Source organism: Phoenix dactylifera, chromosome 14 (genome assembly GCF_051530095.1).
Source record: "Phoenix dactylifera cultivar Ajwa chromosome 14, Ajwa_hap1_PhDact_Kaust_v1.1, whole genome shotgun sequence".
In the NCBI taxonomy this organism is placed as follows: domain Eukaryota; kingdom Viridiplantae; phylum Streptophyta; class Magnoliopsida; order Arecales; family Arecaceae; genus Phoenix; species Phoenix dactylifera.
In genome coordinates, this window is record NC_143203.1 from 24083353 (window position 1) to 24100907 (window position 17555).

A 17555-nucleotide genomic window follows, 5' to 3' on the forward strand; every position below is an offset into this window, starting at 1 on the left:
TTTAAAAAATAATTTATGTATGTTTAGTTAATCATAAAAAATAATATTTTACATGATGATTTATATTTAGTTGATTTTTTTTATAAAAAATTATGTAAAATATTTGTAATGTTTTTAATATAGAAAAAAAATCTTATTCTACTTTATTTAAAAGCTTGAGGGCACTTAAAAAAATATTATTCTAATTTTCAGCTAGTAAAAATTAAACTTTTTCATATCCTATGTATTGTTATTTTTTATAAAATATGAGAATCCTGTTTTGATAAAAAAAAATTAATTTTTTATTATTTTGTTTGAAAATTCTAACTAAATATGATGTATTTTTTTTATTTTTTAAACATATTTTTTTTTAATCTTTTCGCAGACCAAATGAGTCCAACAAAAAGTGATTTCAAATTTGTGACTTTAGAATGTGATAGGAAAAAATTCAAAATTCCATTTATGGTGTTGACCTAATTTGATAGGCTTTGGACCATTCAGATGATCCCCTTTCGTACAAAACAAAGCTCCGAACCGGTCCCCAAAAATCCACTTGCACTCTTTCATGTGAAGCATCAGCCCTCTCTTACCAAATCCATTACCTAATCTCACATCCAAAGTAGTAAAGTTTTCACCTAAAATGACGACTTCATCACAGCATTACCACACCAACATTGGCGTCTAAGATACATCACATCCATATAACTATCATAAATAAATCATATGGTAATATTTTTTATAATTATTTCACATTTTTGGCAAGAATTTATACTTTTAAATTGCTCTACTACGACTCCTGGTGCTTCTTGTCTTGTCTTGAATTAGGGGGGCATTCACCTATTAAACCCCACATTTAAATTAGCAAACTCTTCGCCTATCAAGCATCTAAGCAATTGACTTCATCACCACACTAATGCTTGTTTATACGAGCAATATCCACACTCCCATTTTTAACTAACATTTATTATACAATCAAATCATATATTTGCTTGGAATGTATACTTTATAGTTGTTTTACTGCCCGTCTTTCTTGTCTTGTCCTAAATTAGCTAAACGTACGCCTAGTAACCTATTAAAATTTAAATATTTAAACAAATGACATCAACACGATGCAAATGTCGGTTTATAGTTCACTCACATTCCTAAACACTAAACAACTTCAAGAGGTTGGTTTGACTAGGTACGTCAGATTACCATTTCTGAAAATTATTATATGAAAGAATGGTCGTGAGAATGATGAAAAATAATACTTAAAAAAATAATATTAAAAAAATTATTATGTTCAATTAAAAATAATTTGATATAAAAATATTATGAAATTTTTAATAATATTTTTGAATAAATAAGTCAAATGATAACATTTTTTTAATCAATCGGTTGGCGGCTCATATAAACAACGCCACTATTAGCTACTTTAAATATTCAAATATAGTTATATAAATTAATAAATATTTTAAATTAATTATACATATATTAAAAATATTTTTTTATTCTAAATAAATTTTTTGGCATGTTTTGATATATAAATAAATATATTAATTATTAATAAATTCTATGTTAGATTTACTGATAATTAATAAATAGTTATTAATTATTTACTAATTATTATTTATTAATCAAAAATACATTAATATATTAAATAAATATTTTAAAATTAATATATTAACATATTTACAATATATTAATATAATATACATTTATATAATTAATATGAATTATATAATGTAATTAATATAAAATTAATATAATATAAATTAGGGTTAGTTTATCTTCATTTGGTAGTTTAGTATGAAAAAATAAATACCACTCATTCAGAAAAACAGACATAGAATTGATCATTAATTTTATTTTTCTTTCTATTTATTTTTTTGTATCGAATTTGATATTTTGATGCAGAATTTATTTTTTCAGATTGCCCCCAACGAATTATAGCTAGTGGACATTATAATTAAGCCCTATATAAATAAATTAATAATATTTATAATTATTTTACTTTTTAAAGAGTTTTAATAATTGCTTCTACTTTTAACTACCCCTCTCTCTCTCTCTCTCTTTCTCTCTCGCTATTCCCTTTTCGTCTGGCTTAAAAATAGGAAGTAAATCTCCAGTGAGGAGGAAGCCGAGCCCGCTTCCCCCGAGCGACCCGAACATCGCGCAAGAGCGAGAGAGTTAGAGACGGCCAAAGATGGAATCCTTTTCAACCTCGCCAGGATATGGAGATCATCAAACGAGCTCATAAATCCTATCCGATGGATCTCTCGTTCTCTTTCCATCGTTTCTTTCATCTCGATCCTTTTTCCCCTCTTTTTTCAAATCAAAGTCTGCCCTTTTGATGGTTTTCTTCGATTTATTTCCAAGACTTTGATCTGGTTTCGATTTTTCTGTTTCTTGGTTTGGTTCCGATCATAAAGCCGCATTCTTGATTGATTTCATCTTTGATTGATTGAGATATGTAGCTACATCCTTCCCTCATCTTAAATTAGAATTGGATCTGCGGAGAGTTTTGGGTGATTGGCTTTTGCTTGCGGGGAGGGCGTGATTTATTCGTTGTTATTATGATGTTTTCTCAGAGATTTTTACGTATTTGTTTGTTCTTTTATACATGGCTTCTTGATCAAGATTCAGTCCATAATTGAAAGGTGGCTTGTTGTTTGGTTAGCTGATTCTTGATTAAGAGCCTCCAGAGTTCTTTATGCTTCTTCTTGTTTCCCTGTTTGTTATGTGTTTGACTCCGGTTCTCAATCGGTTTCCGCCGATATTGTTGTTCTTGGGTCGATAGAATTTTGATGCTTTGGTACTAAATTGGGCCTTTTCTTCGGGGATTAGTGATCAAATGGCCAATAGAAACACACAGACCCATGGGCTTGTTAGCCGAAAGCACTTGTGCTGTTGGCTCTTCCTTGCGATAGTCCTGGTTTTCTACTGTATCTTCTTCTGGGATTCCACTGCCCTGCGTGCTCCCATCGACCATAGCCTTTTGCCCAATCAAAAGGCCTTCTCGTTGTTCGAAAATCAGAGCATTCCTCTCAGGGATGAGCTGAGGGATGACCTGCCACTGAACAAGGAGACCTATTCCTCGAATCAACCCGAAGAACAAGAACTCGAAAAATGTGATCCGAGCAAGGCACTCTTGAAAGTTTTCATGTATGATATGCCTCCTGAGTTTCACTTTGGTCTGTTGGACTGGGTGGCCGATGGCAAGAGCGTCTGGCCAGATATCCAAACCAAAATTCCATCCTATCCTGGTGGGTTGAATCTCCAGCATAGTATAGAGTACTGGCTCACATTGGATTTGTTGTCCTCAAGATTTCCTGATCGGAGTGGCCTATGCACTGCTGTAAGAGTTAAGGACTCTTGTGAAGCTGATGTTGTGTTTGTGCCATTCTTCTCATCTTTGAGCTATAACCGGCATTCGAAGATCAAACCACCAGAAAAGGTTAGTAGGAACAAGATGTTGCAGCAGAAGCTGGTAACGTATTTAACAGCTCAAGAGGAATGGAAAAGGTCAGGGGGAACAGACCATATCATAATGGCACACCATCCAAACAGCATGCTGGATGCTCGGACGAAATTGTGGCCTTGCATGTTCATTCTTGCGGATTTTGGAAGGTATATTCCACGCGTAGCTAATGTGGAGAAAGACGTTATTGCTCCTTACAAGCATGTGGTCAAGACCTTTGTGAATGACACATCTACCTATGATGGTCGCCCTACATTGTTATATTTCCAAGGAGCCATCTACAGGAAAGATGTAAGCACCTTTCCAGTTTCTCTTGTTTGATACTTCTGTTTTTTCTCCTGCCTTTCAGTCTTTGCAGTTCCACTAGCACTTTGATGGCTAATAGTTGTAGTTTTATAATTCCAACTGGTTAGCATATCATTCAATATAACTAACTATATATCCTTTACCACTTTCGGATTAAGCTGAGTTAATGCACCCTGTTTGAACAAAGATAACTTTTAGAAGCATGGTAATGCCTATTTGATGAAAACTCAACTGGTTAATGGCATTGTAGATTGTAAATAGGTCTAAACAATAACGATGTAAAGTTTATCTCACAAAACAGATGGTTATCCAAGAACACAAATATTTCTGTAATTCACAGTCAAATGACGCATGGGGGCCATATCTAATTCTTAGAGGCAGTGGATTGATTATGAAGCAAGAAACTAAAGAACCAAGTGATGTGCTTCCGCTATTAAAACTTCTTCCATGATAAATATTGTGTCAAGGACTTTTTGGTAAAATGATAGTGATCCTCTGGAGTTGTTTACACAATCTTGATGCTGGAGCTGCTATTTAAACAGAAATTGTTTAAGCATCTTTCAAGTACCCATAACCAGGAGTTAGTGAAGAGAACTTAAATTCGCATCTTTATCTTGGAGCTGCTTGAGATGAACCTTTGACTTGTTGATTATGACCTTCTATCATGTCATTAACTTGGATTTGGTGGTTAAGGTGTGCTGCTGATAATGTTCATATCTTCTAATTATGTGATCAATACATTTATGAATGACTTATCTGATATTGATCATCGCCCAACTTTGTTACATTTCCAAGGAGCCACAATCACCTACAGAAAAAGGCCAAATGCTTTCCTGATAACATTGTTTTGGTTTTTTGCCTTTCCTCCCTGGTCCTTTTTTGTAGTTTCATTAGCAGTTTGATGACTAGTAGTTGTTCTTTCATCATTTCAACTGATGCACACCACGTGATAATCTATTGTTCTACCATAGTCTATCCATAACCTCTCATGGATTAAGCAATTTGTTAGAGCAAAGATAATTACTATAGGCATGGTACTTGACTGAAAATTTAACTGGTTAAATGGCTTTTTTGGATTTTGCGCATCTAAACAATGGTTATGTACAGTTTAGAAGCTCCTTAAGTATATTGTCAGCCCTCCGTTCAAGAAAAGCAGAGTTTACATTGTCAGCCAGAAGACCTATTTCTGCAATACAAAGTCAAATAACCAATTACCTTATTTTAAATAAAAGGGATGATGCATAAGGGAAATATCTAAAAGGCATAGGATTGCTTATGGTGGAAAACAAAGGATTCCTTTGTGCATAAACTCATTGCTGGAATGGCTCTTCAAATGTACGTAATGAGCGCACCTTATGTATCCTCATTATCAGGTATCAAGGGACCAGACCTTGAAGTTATGTCTTGGCTTTGGAATGTATCGAAGTTCAAGCCCTGGGATGAGCTAGGACTTGCTGCTTGTGACTCTCTATCATCTGTCATCTTATTACCTTGGAATTGGTGGTTAAGTTGCACTATTTTAGCGTTCGTATCTTCTATTTGTTCCATGTTCCTGCCATTTTGATCATATAATCTACTCATGGATAACTTAAATTCATAACCTATCATTCTGACCATTCTTATAAAACTCCAAGAACAGTAGTCTTACCAGATTCTGATCCCTAAACAAGTAATACCTGGAATCTCAGCCACATCTTGTGACACGATGATACTTTTTTCCTTTTTGATTTTTTTAATACTTGAAGTTTTCTAGGACTTGGATTTTTGTTTATAGCTGATGCAATATCACAGTCCATCTTCAGCCTTGGTCCATAGTTGGCTAAGCCCAGTCATTATCAGTGCAAGATATGTTTGGTCCAGCTTTTGTTCAGCGCAGAAATCTTTTTTTCCTATTTAGTGAGAATTTTTCTTTTGTTTTTACTTTAATGAAGGCAGCAGTTTGGTGTCATTGAGGTTTTTTAAATCTTGATATTAATGGGCTCTTATTTTCAATGTTTGTTTTTCAATTCAGCACTTCATCTCATAACTCCTTACACCAAAAGATTGCTTTCTTCCCACTTTTGTTATACTCTTTCCAGGTCTTGTAGGTATCTTAATGGCTGCTCCTTGGGTGCATGAACTTAAATTGCACAGCCAAGCTAGTATCCTACTTGCTAGTAAGCTTTCTAGCTTTCATATGAGGGTACTTCTATTGCCTAAAGTTTCCTTTGTTTAAAAATTGAAATCAATTCAATGGATTGTCGTCGGGTTGAAAATTGATGTAAATATGTCTAGTTTTAACAAATTATACCTTGATTTGTAAGGCCACACTGCACAGATACATTAAGCTTCTTGGTTAACTTTAAGTATGCCATGTTAGCATTCAAAATTTAATTAGTTATTTTATACCTCAACAAAAGAGTCTTTCAGGGAGGCTAAAGTCATAATCAATATTGAACAAGATACTTCTGTAAGTCTATTGATTTTTTGGTGCATGAAAGAATCAATTTAGTGGTTGAGTAGTCACCATATGCAAACTCTTCATTCACCATGGAGTGGAGCAATTCCTTCAAATGAATTATTCCGTTTAGTCAGTGATTCTACCCTACAATGAGTGATTTCTAGATCTATTAGCAACCTGTTCTAAGTTGATTCTTTCCCCCTTGTATCATTCTTTGGTATTGCACGCACTCAGCGCCAGACAGCGCACTGATGCCAAATTGTTTTTTGCTGTTCTGCATCTTTTGCCTCAATTAGGAAATGCCTATAGTAGCTTGGATTGGATATCAAAGATGGTGGACCATTTGTTTGTTGATTGTGATGACTAAGCAATGTTAAGTTTTGTATTATTATGGAATTTGTCGATGACAGTGGGATTTTCTTGTGATGCCATGAATATTTTCATGAACAGGGGGTGATTGTATTCTAGCCAACCAGGAGGGGTTAATTACGTAATACATTTCAAAGTCTTGTAGAACTATGCCAGCATTGTGCAATTTAATTGAACTGCATTCAATTGTATTTATGAACCAGGAACTTCTCTTCTGACAGAGCGGACACCAGGAAATTGCTAGGTTATCCTCATGTGCTATGAAGAGGTTGAAGTATTATGTTTTCTACAATGTCATGTCACTTAGAAATAGTCTCTGATGCCATCACCAACTTATATTTTTAAAGTTAATATGGAAACCCTAGTGATGATGATTCCTTCTAAGGCCGTGAAGTTGAAAGTGTCTAGCTAGTTTCCTTGAATCATATACATTGGTAGGATTCAAATTTATTTAGATAAAAGGAATTCTGGTCTCTGGCTGCGACCTAAAAGGTTAGCCAGCACCCGAAGGATGAGCAAGTGGTCGATGCAACTGTCATTCCATTGTATCATTCCTGTAGGGTGGTGAGTATGAAGAGTGAGGGGATGATGGTTATGGATTGGAACAGAGAGAAGTTGTTAACTGCTGCTCTCCATTGTTTCTTGTGCATCACAATTTTCTTTCAACCAGCAAATCTAGGTCCATCTTGTCCTGGAACTTATTTAAGCTGAGGTTAATTTCTCACTTTTCATTACTTCTTATAAATTTTACTTTACCAAAATAATGTGCATTGCCATATAAATTAATTCTGTATTCAAACAGCAACATACTGATTCTGAAACTACGAACCAGTGATGCAGGCCTGTGGAATCTGGTTTTGTAAATGATGCCTTTTTTAAATAGAAAAATGATGCCTTTGATATATGATGAATTGCTTATGCTTTAGTTTGGGTTTATTGTTTGGTGGGTCTGAAGATGTGCCAACTCTCTACTTCGGATTTAATTTCAATCTAACAAGAAACATCACCCTTTCTTTATGGGAGCTAACCATGGCCCAAGATTCACCAACTAAGATGTGGAGAGAATTGCACATTGAGTGGCTAAATGATTTTTTGATCTAGCAGATGAAGGTAACTTTCAAATATTTTATGAGTAGGGTATGGTTTGTCAGCAATATCTCTATTTTCTCGATGTCTGTATTTTCCACCCAGTTAAGCTTTTAATAATTAACATTTCATAAATTGGGCCCTGAGAATTGAGTTTGTGCATGTCTCTTAAAATATAACAGGCATTAATACAATATTTGCTACTTTGTTATTTTCTCCAACACTGTTAAGCTTTTAAACACTACTGACCTTTCTTGCAGATAAGGCCTGTCATGTACATTTATATACGGTATTGCAATTGTTAATTCTTAACAGTATATTTGACTATAAATGATTTTAACTTCTCTACCTCGTATATTTATTGTATACCAGTACTAATCAATGAGTTCATGTAGATTTGTGATATCAGATAAAGTTTAATATTGTCCGTTGTTACACTTTGAATTCTTCATATGAGGTTCTAAAATTTCAATACGAAACTGTCATGGATCATAAAAGCTTTACCTTAAAAATACACATTAATCAATGTTGCCTTTAAATTTCTTGACTTCTTTTGAACTCTGTTTGCCTTCCTAGTAGTAGTATGAAATTTTAGTTAATTGACAGTCATCTCAATTTCACCCATAGGGGGGAAGCATTCGACAAGAGCTCTTTTATCTTCTCAGAAATGAAAAGGATGTACACTTCTCATTTGGCAGTGTTCAAGCGAATGGGATCAAGGCAGCCAGCCAAGGGATGCGTTCGTCAAAATTCTGTCTGAATATTGCTGGGGATACTCCTTCCTCCAACCGTCTTTTTGATGCCATAATCAGCCACTGCATCCCTGTCATTATAAGCGATGAGATTGAACTCCCATTCGAGGATGTCCTGGACTACTCTGAATTCTGCATCTTTGTACGTGCTTCTGATGCAGTAAAGGAAGGTTTCTTGATGAAGCTGATTAGAGGCATAAGCCGGGAGGAATGGACACGAATGTGGAAAAAGCTGAAGGAGGTCGAAGGCTACTTTGAATTCCAGTACCCTTCTCGGAAGGATGATGCAGTACAGATGATCTGGCAGGCAGTGGCTAGAAAGGTGCCTGCAATTCGACTGAAGGTACACAGGTCCAGACGATTTTCTCGGTTTAAAATTGGGAGATAGAATCTGAACCGAAGTGTATGTCTCACTCTGAAAAATGGCTGCTGGAGTGCTGAGGATCTTGTTTCATATCATTCCTCCAGCAAACAGATTTATTCTCAGGACATGAGGAAGATTTGGGATCTAACAATTTAAATTCCATCGTAGCAATTTTCTCTGACTGTTAAACATTGCAGCTAGTGAGGGGGATAAATGTGTACTTTCTGTAGGGTTTAAGCATTGATTTTGGAGTTTTGGACTGTAAACAGTAGGGTGTCAGTTGGCATCATTGTATCAGACTTGTACTCCAACAGAGAAAAACATTATTGCCTTCTCCAATTCAAAGTCTAATGAGAGGAGAAATATCATTGTACTGTAAAAACACTGGAACAAAATCAACTCATTGAATACAGAAATACCAGTGGATCCTTAAGGTATTCAGTAGTAGCCATCTTTGAATTTATTCTGCCATTGCAGGCCACATAATTTTTTTTTCAATTTTTTGTCCTTTTCATCGGTGGAGGCTTATAGTAGATTTGGGATCCACAAATAAAGTAGGCTCTCTTCGGTATTGCTACAGTTTTTGGTTTTCAGATTTTAAAATCAAATATGAAAAATCTGAGAAAAAAAATATTGGGTGCAGCAGTTTTTTCATTTTTTTTAAAAAATTCTAGTTTGATGTTGGAAAGAAAAATAGTAAAAATTGTAAAAGAGAGAGTTTTTGTTTGCTGGCTCTTGCGTAACGGTCGGATCTCTTTTGCCATGCCAGCAATATAAAACATATACACACGTTAACTTGACGACAGTTTGCTCGCCATCAACTATGGTACAAAATGTTCTCTCCTCAAGATGGGTTCGTCGTGTCGACATCGGACGGTGGGGCAGTAATGCAGTAACGTGTACGGTGTACCCCAGTTTTTTCTAGGCCACGTGATATGCCAGATGTAATGGAATCTGGTGGCGAATAAATTGTGCCTTGCAGCATTTTTTTTGCCCATCCACACCTGCGGGCCTACAAACACTTTGGAGCGCGCTCCACTGCCTCTCTCCCTCCTTTGTATCATAATGGGTAGAATAATGATAATTTTGTCTAATTTAATCCAATCATTTATGATCTAATTATATGATTTGTAAAAATAGCCATAAATAATTTTTTTTACGTTGATAGAGGTAGAGCTCAGAGCTACCTAGGAGGGCATCATCTATGTGAGATGGCTATCGAGGGTGGAGCGGATCCTTCTTGAAGGGGATGTAGTCACAATAGTTGACTGGACACCCGAGGAGGGGGGCGGATGGGGGAGGAGTCCCCTCTTCTTTACAACATTCGTTGGTTGGTGGGAGAGTGTAATACCTTTCAGGCTGTATATGTGTACTGAAAGGCAAACAAAACGACAAACTGGGTAGCCTCCTAAGTCGCCCAGCATTCCGGAGAGATTCTTTGGACACAGCAGGAGGCTCCTTCTCCATTGTTAGGTTATTCTTTCACTTATGATTCTGTTGGCTGCACCTACTCTAAAGTTGGATGATTAACCGTTGTATCAATATATATATATATATATATATATATATATATATATATTAATTATAATATATATATATTTAAATAATTAGGTGGAGTTATAAAATTTAATCGTCACCCCCACTACCTTAAAAGAAGATAGAACAACTTTCATTTTCTTTACTTAAGTTTGAACATCCTTATCAAGCTAAAAGTTAGATTTGTGCTAGGTTGGGTCTGCTATAATGCTATTTATATTTGATATAATTTATAACAACTAAAATTTCATCCAAAATAGTTAACTAAAAAAATAATTAAAATTTTAATTTTATATAAATATTTAAAATTTATTGAGCGAATAATAGATGAAATTAAATATAGGTCATGATATATGTCGCGGAGAAGAACGTTAACTAAATTTAAACTTTAAGGACAAAAGGATCCCGCGTCCATGCAGGAGGAGGGGGCATATTTCTCTCTCACTCTCTCTGAGTTCGGTTCGGTTTGTAATGCCTGGTCTTTACGTACCTACCATCGCGGATTCGATCGTCTCTTCGGGATTACGATAGACTCCAAGCTCTCGCGGTTATCCTCGTCTACATCCAAGTGAGCAGCTCCTTCTGCATCCCAACAGTCTCTAGGTTTTTTTTTTTTTTTTTTCTTGATGGGAGTCTCTAGGGTTTATTCGATCCATTGCTCCTTTCTATTTCTAAATCAATTTTTATTATGCTCTTATTTGGCTGGATTCAGTCGCTTTTCTAACTACACCCGAAATTAGGGTTATTTCAAGAATCTAATTCTATCTAAATGAGTTTATTCGCGATTTCTATCATTTCTTTGTATAGGATTTGAATTCTACGGAGGCGAGTTTCAGCTACTCAAAATTTGTATTTATTTTTGGTTAGTTTTCATGAATTAGTTCTTGTTTTCTTTTATCACTCTTCAGTATGGATGCAAAATTGGTCTTTGATAACTGATTTGTTTCTGTCTTTCATATCGTTACAGTGAAAATTGAACTGTTTTAAGTGGACATCAGCTCAATCTGCTGAAGTTATTTATCTACTTTCTTTTGTGGCATTTTAGATTGGGTGCGCTCTGGTTGGATCTCTTGGGGCATTATATAATGGTGTGCTGATGATTAATCTGGCGGTGGCGTTCTTTGCACTGGTGGCGATGGACAGCAGCAGCCAGAGCCTTGGGCCGACCTACGCCGTACTTCTCTTCTTTGCAATTTTGCTGGATATTGCGTGGTTCATACTTTTCTCGCACACATTACGGTATGCCACTCAAGTATCCACAGCCAAAGCCTTGTTATGGATGAGTAGTGTCTCCTCAAGTAGACCAATGAATATAGTTACGAGCATATCAGAAGATCTTCGGGCCTATCTCTGTGCATACATATTTTTGACCTATTTCTTTAGTAAGGTGTCTGAGAAAGATTTCATTAGCTTTTGAACTGAATTCAAATAAAGAAGTGAAAGGAGGTAGAAAAATAGTGTGAAGATTTTTTTTCCAATTCCTTTGGGCTGTAGTATGCATAAAAATGATATATATCACATAATAGTTAAAAAAACATATGCATATTAACATGTTCACAAATTGTAAATTGTCAGATGTGATAAATTGCCGATCCAGAGAGCAGTTAAATTCAACCAACACTAGGTCTTACCTGAGCATTTTCCCAACCTGAAGCAATGCTGTAGCTGAACTTAAGTATTATTATAAAAAGTTCTCTTCTGAAAAATAGACTACAATTGGTATGTAAGGCATTGGACATCTAAGCCTCTAGAAACTTATCTGAATTGGAGCATGATAAACTTGTCGTATGTTTAAGATGCTAGAAGCTGATATCTGTTCACTGTCAAGTAATATGTTAACTTGGACTCTTTCTCCTCAATTTTATGGTTGTTTGTACAGGAATATTATTCCTGATGAGAAATATGAGCCACTCTTTGCATTCTCGCTCAGACTTGCTTTGTCAATGGAAATTATTGGCTTTTCAGTGACGTTTTTTTCCTCAATCTTATGGATTCAGATAAGAATAAGACATCTGCTGTCTTAAATTATTGGATGACATAAGATTATGAGACCCTTCTTGAACTATTTTAAGCATGAGTATGTATTTGAGGTACAAGGGTATTTGGCGTAGATTCATGAAAACTTTCATACAAAAGAATAGAATGCTTTTATATAGTAGCAATAGTAAAGAAGATATGAGAGATGGTAGGAGTTTGAGAGCTGAGAGGAATTCGGGAGTTAGTGGGAGTAATCCAGCTTGAGGAGTAACTAGGAAGAACTGGGAGGTTTAATAGGAGCTTTTAATAGGAGAAGTTGTGGTGAATCTTGCATCTGATGATTGCAATTGCTTTAGGGAAAGGTGACAACTACTGCTGCCATCATAGGAGGAGAAAGAAGGGGAAGGAAAAAGAACTGACTTGTGAAATTTCTCATTTTTTTTTTGATTTTTTCTTGTATTTTATTTGTTTTTCATCCTCACTTGTTGTGGTATTCCCTGCGATGCTACGCGGGCTTTTGTCCGCTCATCAAGTGCCTAGTGCTTTCTGAATTATTGAAATTGGGTAAGTTGGGCCGAATATCATGAAGTCTTCTGAAAGATTCATGTACCTCTGCATATGGGGTTTGTGGGGACCAAATTTTCTATGTTTCTTTTCTTTTTGTTTTTATGCTAGCCTCTTTAATAAAGGGCTAGACAAACTTTTTTAGTTACAATTGAAGCCCTTGGTTGTTTAATTTGGAGAAGAGAATTGTTTTCTTTGTCCCTAAGTTCTTGTTTACTTGAGGTATCTGGGGCAGTAGAATTTATTTATTTGTTCTATCTTAGGCTTTTAGTCCGTGTTTTTTTATCTACTATTGTCCATCTTTTGTGTCTGATGAGAAATTTAACCAAAAAAAAAGAGATAGATATCATATAAAACCAATAAAACCCCCTCAAATCTCTGAATAAAGATTAAATTCCTATTTCTCTGCTGGAAAACCCTATTTTTCCCCAAATTTTTTGGCCTTGGCACATTCTTGTAGGCCCAAGGCTAGGCCCTTGGGAAAACTTTTTATATTACATTACTACTATCCATGCACATTCAATTCTTTTGAGAATAATAATATCAATTTGTTTTTTGTAAACTACGATTACCAGTAGCTGAAGGATTTGTAGCTTAACTAATGCTTCACCATACAAACCTCAATGTTGTCTTTTACTCCTTCGATTTTCATTCTGACTTTCTGAGGTTTCTGCAGAAGCATGTCTGTCTTAACTAAAGTCCCTGTTTATTCTTTTAGCCAATGAAACTTTAGTCTGCCAGTTGGTAAATGGTTCTGGGTGTGAACCTGGAAGGTGGCATTCCCACAGTTTTTCTAAAATTTCTAAAATCCAGGACAAAGGCTAGGTTTCCAGGTGGGATGCATAAACATTTCATTAGGCACCTAGTCTGTCATTTTTATGGGACTCTCATTAGGTTATGTAAGCTGTAGATATGAAGAAGCATTTTTCCTGCCAAACTGGATGTTGTCGCCAGACAACTTTCTTCTTATGTTCTAGTCATTCTAATTGTTAAATGTTATGCTGTTGCAGATGGATGATATGCTAATAAGGTCCCTACATCATTGATTTGTAGAGCAGTGGAGGATGGAATTTTGTTCAATGTCCGGCCCATCTTTTCCTTCTCCATATTTTTGAATGCACCCTTGCCCTGAGGGGTATCCGGTATCCCAATAGAAAGAAAATTACAGCTTCTGCTTACCATCACAAGCTGCATGCGTGATGATAATGCTATTCGCCGAATCCCTTGGCCTCTTCTAGCAAGTTAGCTATCGTCCTTGCAGCTCTGAAGCTCTCCAGTATGTTGTGCAAGGACACTGGTCAATCTCTCTCCCTCTGGCGAGGACACTGGTTAATCTCCGTGTTAACCTGTGCATGATGAGTATACATGGTAGCCGACATTTATATCTCCAGCTGCTGATGAATTATTTTCTGACGGTATTGGAAAGTGAAGAATTTTTTAATCAACTTGGATTTTGGTAATGATCTGTACAGATTTACTGCTGAAATTTTATAAAGAAAATTCATCATACTGCTGCAAAGTATGATCAATATATTTTCCAGCAGGTGAGAGTGAATAGCAGCATACGTGGAAACTTCTATATAAGCATTTGAATTGTGGGTGAAAGCCGAGCACAGATTTCAATGTTTGCGATCCACTGTCTACGTATGATGTAGATGCACAAACTTGGGAGTGGTGGAGTAAATTTCTGTTGCAATATTATAAAAAGCGAACAGGCTCCAATTGTTTTTTCTGAAGTCTAATTCCAAAATTTTGTTGCTTGATTTGCTTACTGTTCTCTCTGAAATACCTCTCAAATTCATATAGTACATCAGCTCGGGGTCATAACCCATGCAGTGCTCATATTTATCTTGATTAAGTTACAGGATTTTTCCAGGTACAGAATCTGGATTCGTGTCTCCAACCAAACAATCCAGGTATTTTCTCTTCTCCTACATGTAGGTTTTCGATCCTAATATATATATTTTTTTTAAAAAAAATCGTCAAGTGCAATGCAGAGATGTGAATGAACTGGCTTACTTGACTAAATGGGTTGCTTAGGCTGAAACACTCATCAAAAACTTACTAACAAGAGAATCCTTATAATCTGAGGCAAAATTTTTGGGCTAACAGTCTGCTGATTGTTTCTTTGTGAAGGTCTCACGTGGAACATCCTGCCTCACGAGGTTCCTCTCCTCCATCGCCATCTGAGATGATCCTGATTCTCGTGAACCTAGTTGTCGTCGTTGTTGATGCGTACTTATTTTGAAATTTCATACGGTAGGTGATGAAGTCATCTGTATTCTTTTTGTTTTTTTTTTGGTAACTCGAAGTCATCTCGGCCCACACTCTTTGTCTCCATCTGTTATGTGTCGATATGAGATGTTTTTTATATGTTTTTTTTGTTTTAATAAAAAGTACACCAGATGCTGTATCAGAGAGAAACAAGAAAAATGATGTATTGAATGAAGTTGTAACCATCCAATAATCCATGCTTGACGCTTGCCAAGCACAAGGAGGCATTACTGCCACCTGCCGAGCAGGTGTGGACATGCTACGCTAGTGGCATCCAGCAACCAGAACAATAGTGTATTGAAGAACCTCTTTTAATAGCTTAAATTCTTTTATCAAAAAGGAGAAAAAGGACCATGAAATTTTTGGTGCAACTTTTTTAAGACATGTTAGGATGATTGGGCTGAAAATTTTATTGGATTTTTAGATTGGTTTAGAATAATTAGCAACATCATAGAATTAGAGGTTGAGCTAGGTCTATATTCATAAGTATTCATAAATAGTTTCAGAGTCCAGATTTTTTTTTTTTATGAGATTTTGGACGGTCCACTCCAAAGTTATATCTAAGAATTTTGAGTTCTTAGAAAATATATTTAGTCCAGTATGTAATCTTATAATTTTGCTGGTCGCACTAGCCCAATCTATAAATTCTAGCTCAATCATCCAAATAGGTCTTAGTCTAGGATTATCGTATTACACACCTAGAGCTCAAAAAAAAGAAGAAAAAAATGATGGAGATACGGTATCATTGGTTTGAGATCATATATTTGGCTACTGGATAAAATTAAGTTTGTTCCTTGAAGCCATTTAATGAACATGTATACTTGGATTAGGCTATGTATGATGATGCTAGTACTATTGCAACAAAGGCCACTAAATTTTTTGGTCGGTAATAATTTTCTGTGAGATTGGCAGTATTAGTGATAATTAATAATCTTTAGTTAAAAGAGCAAGGTAGGAAATCTTCGTACGCAAGTGTACGCGAGCCAAGACTGAAATAGGCCTTATAGGAACTCATCAGAGAGACGAAGACATTCTAAGCCTATCATGATCCGAGATATTTCTTTCTTTCATTATTAAATGACTATTTCCTTTATCTTTACAACTTCGGTCGATAGGACTTAGGTGCCATCATTTTCTATGAAAGGGAAGGCTTCTGTGTATTGGAACTTAGTGCACAATCTTTGGTGGATGTGAGTCGGCCAAATTCCATATCCATATGCATCACAAGTTTGTCAATATGTTAACTGTTTTCAAAATTTGAAGTTTTAATAAACATTCAACGATTTACATCTTAATTAGATAATCGTTGAGGACAGAGGTATACTAAACACAGCTAAACTTAGGAATTCAGGACTCTGATTTGACCCAAAAGTAGGAATGGATTGGAGCAGGATATTTTAACCACCGCCTTGTTCTTTAAATATTTCTTCATAAAAAGTTGTAGTTCCATGGTCTGATTTAGGAGTGGCAGTTTACAAATTGGGTCTAATAAATGGATTAGATTTAGTGTTCTAAACCATTCAGTCCATTTTGACTCATTTAGGACTCATTTGGTATGGGAAAGAGAAGGGGGAGAAAATATAGTCAACAAGAAAATTAAGAAATACTTTATGCTTGGTTGGAATTCTCGAAAGAGAGAGAGAGAAAAGTTGCTTTCTTATGACTTGAGCTTTTAGATAATATGGGATAATGTCTTTTTCTTTATTAATGGCATAATATTTATTTCACACAATTTTTTTAGAAAAATATATTCTCAACCAAACATATGCCATTTTGAAATATGCTAGCTCCTCATATTCAACTAAACATACAAAAATCACTTTCTTAGGTACTATACATCTATATATCAACTTTTTAGAAAAAAATATTTCAGTAAGAAAAAATTGTTCTGACGAACCAAATAAGTTCTTAACAATGGCTTAGGTTATAGCTTGATCCTTTTTAAATTTGTTTACATTTAAGGTATGTTAAATACATTTAAAATCCATTTGACTCCTTTAAAGCTTGTTTAATCTATTTAATATTATTCAATTTATTTATTAAATAAATTATGTGAGTCTGTCTAATATATTAATAAACAAGTTTGATTCTCTTCGTGTCTTGATTGCCACTCCTAATTTGATTGACCCTAGCTTACTGAGTATTCCACCAAATGGAAGGGTGGTGATACGGTACTTGGTCCATTCGGAAACATCCCAAGCATTTCTTGCCCGCTCCATGCTTTTGTTAAGAACATTGTATCGAGCCAAGCCCACATTTCAACAGTCATAATCGAAGACCATCCATATTGAGCACCTACTATGCCTCAATTCTTCTATAGCATCCTTAGTTGAGACTTGGAGCATATAAATGTACCATATTATCCTTGTTTTTTCTCTTTTTTTTTGCTTAAAGTGGATGCTTTATACAGTGCATGCATGGATACATCCAATAAAATCAAAATACAAC

The 17555-nt window shown here is 35.4% G+C and overlaps 2 protein-coding genes across 2 annotated transcripts; both read left to right on the forward strand.

The window, feature by feature from the left end:
- Window positions 1-2034: 2034 nt before the first annotated feature.
- On the forward strand, window positions 2035-9193 carry LOC103719747 (putative arabinosyltransferase ARAD1). Its single transcript, XM_008809132.5, has 2 exons — window positions 2035-3730; window positions 8268-9193. The coding sequence occupies exons 1-2, from the start codon at window positions 2813-2815 to the stop codon at window positions 8778-8780; spliced, it is 1431 nt and encodes a 476-aa protein (XP_008807354.3). The 5' UTR covers window positions 2035-2812; the 3' UTR covers window positions 8781-9193.
- A 1571-nt stretch (window positions 9194-10764) lies between these two features.
- Window positions 10765-12995, forward strand: LOC103719757 (uncharacterized; the record flags this gene model as incomplete). The annotated part of the gene is made up of 3 exons (XM_008809146.4): window positions 10765-10860; window positions 11338-11531; window positions 12172-12995. Coding segments are annotated over 3 exons (435 nt in total), but the record flags the coding sequence as incomplete, so codon positions are not given.
- Window positions 12996-17555: the final 4560 nt, after the last annotated feature.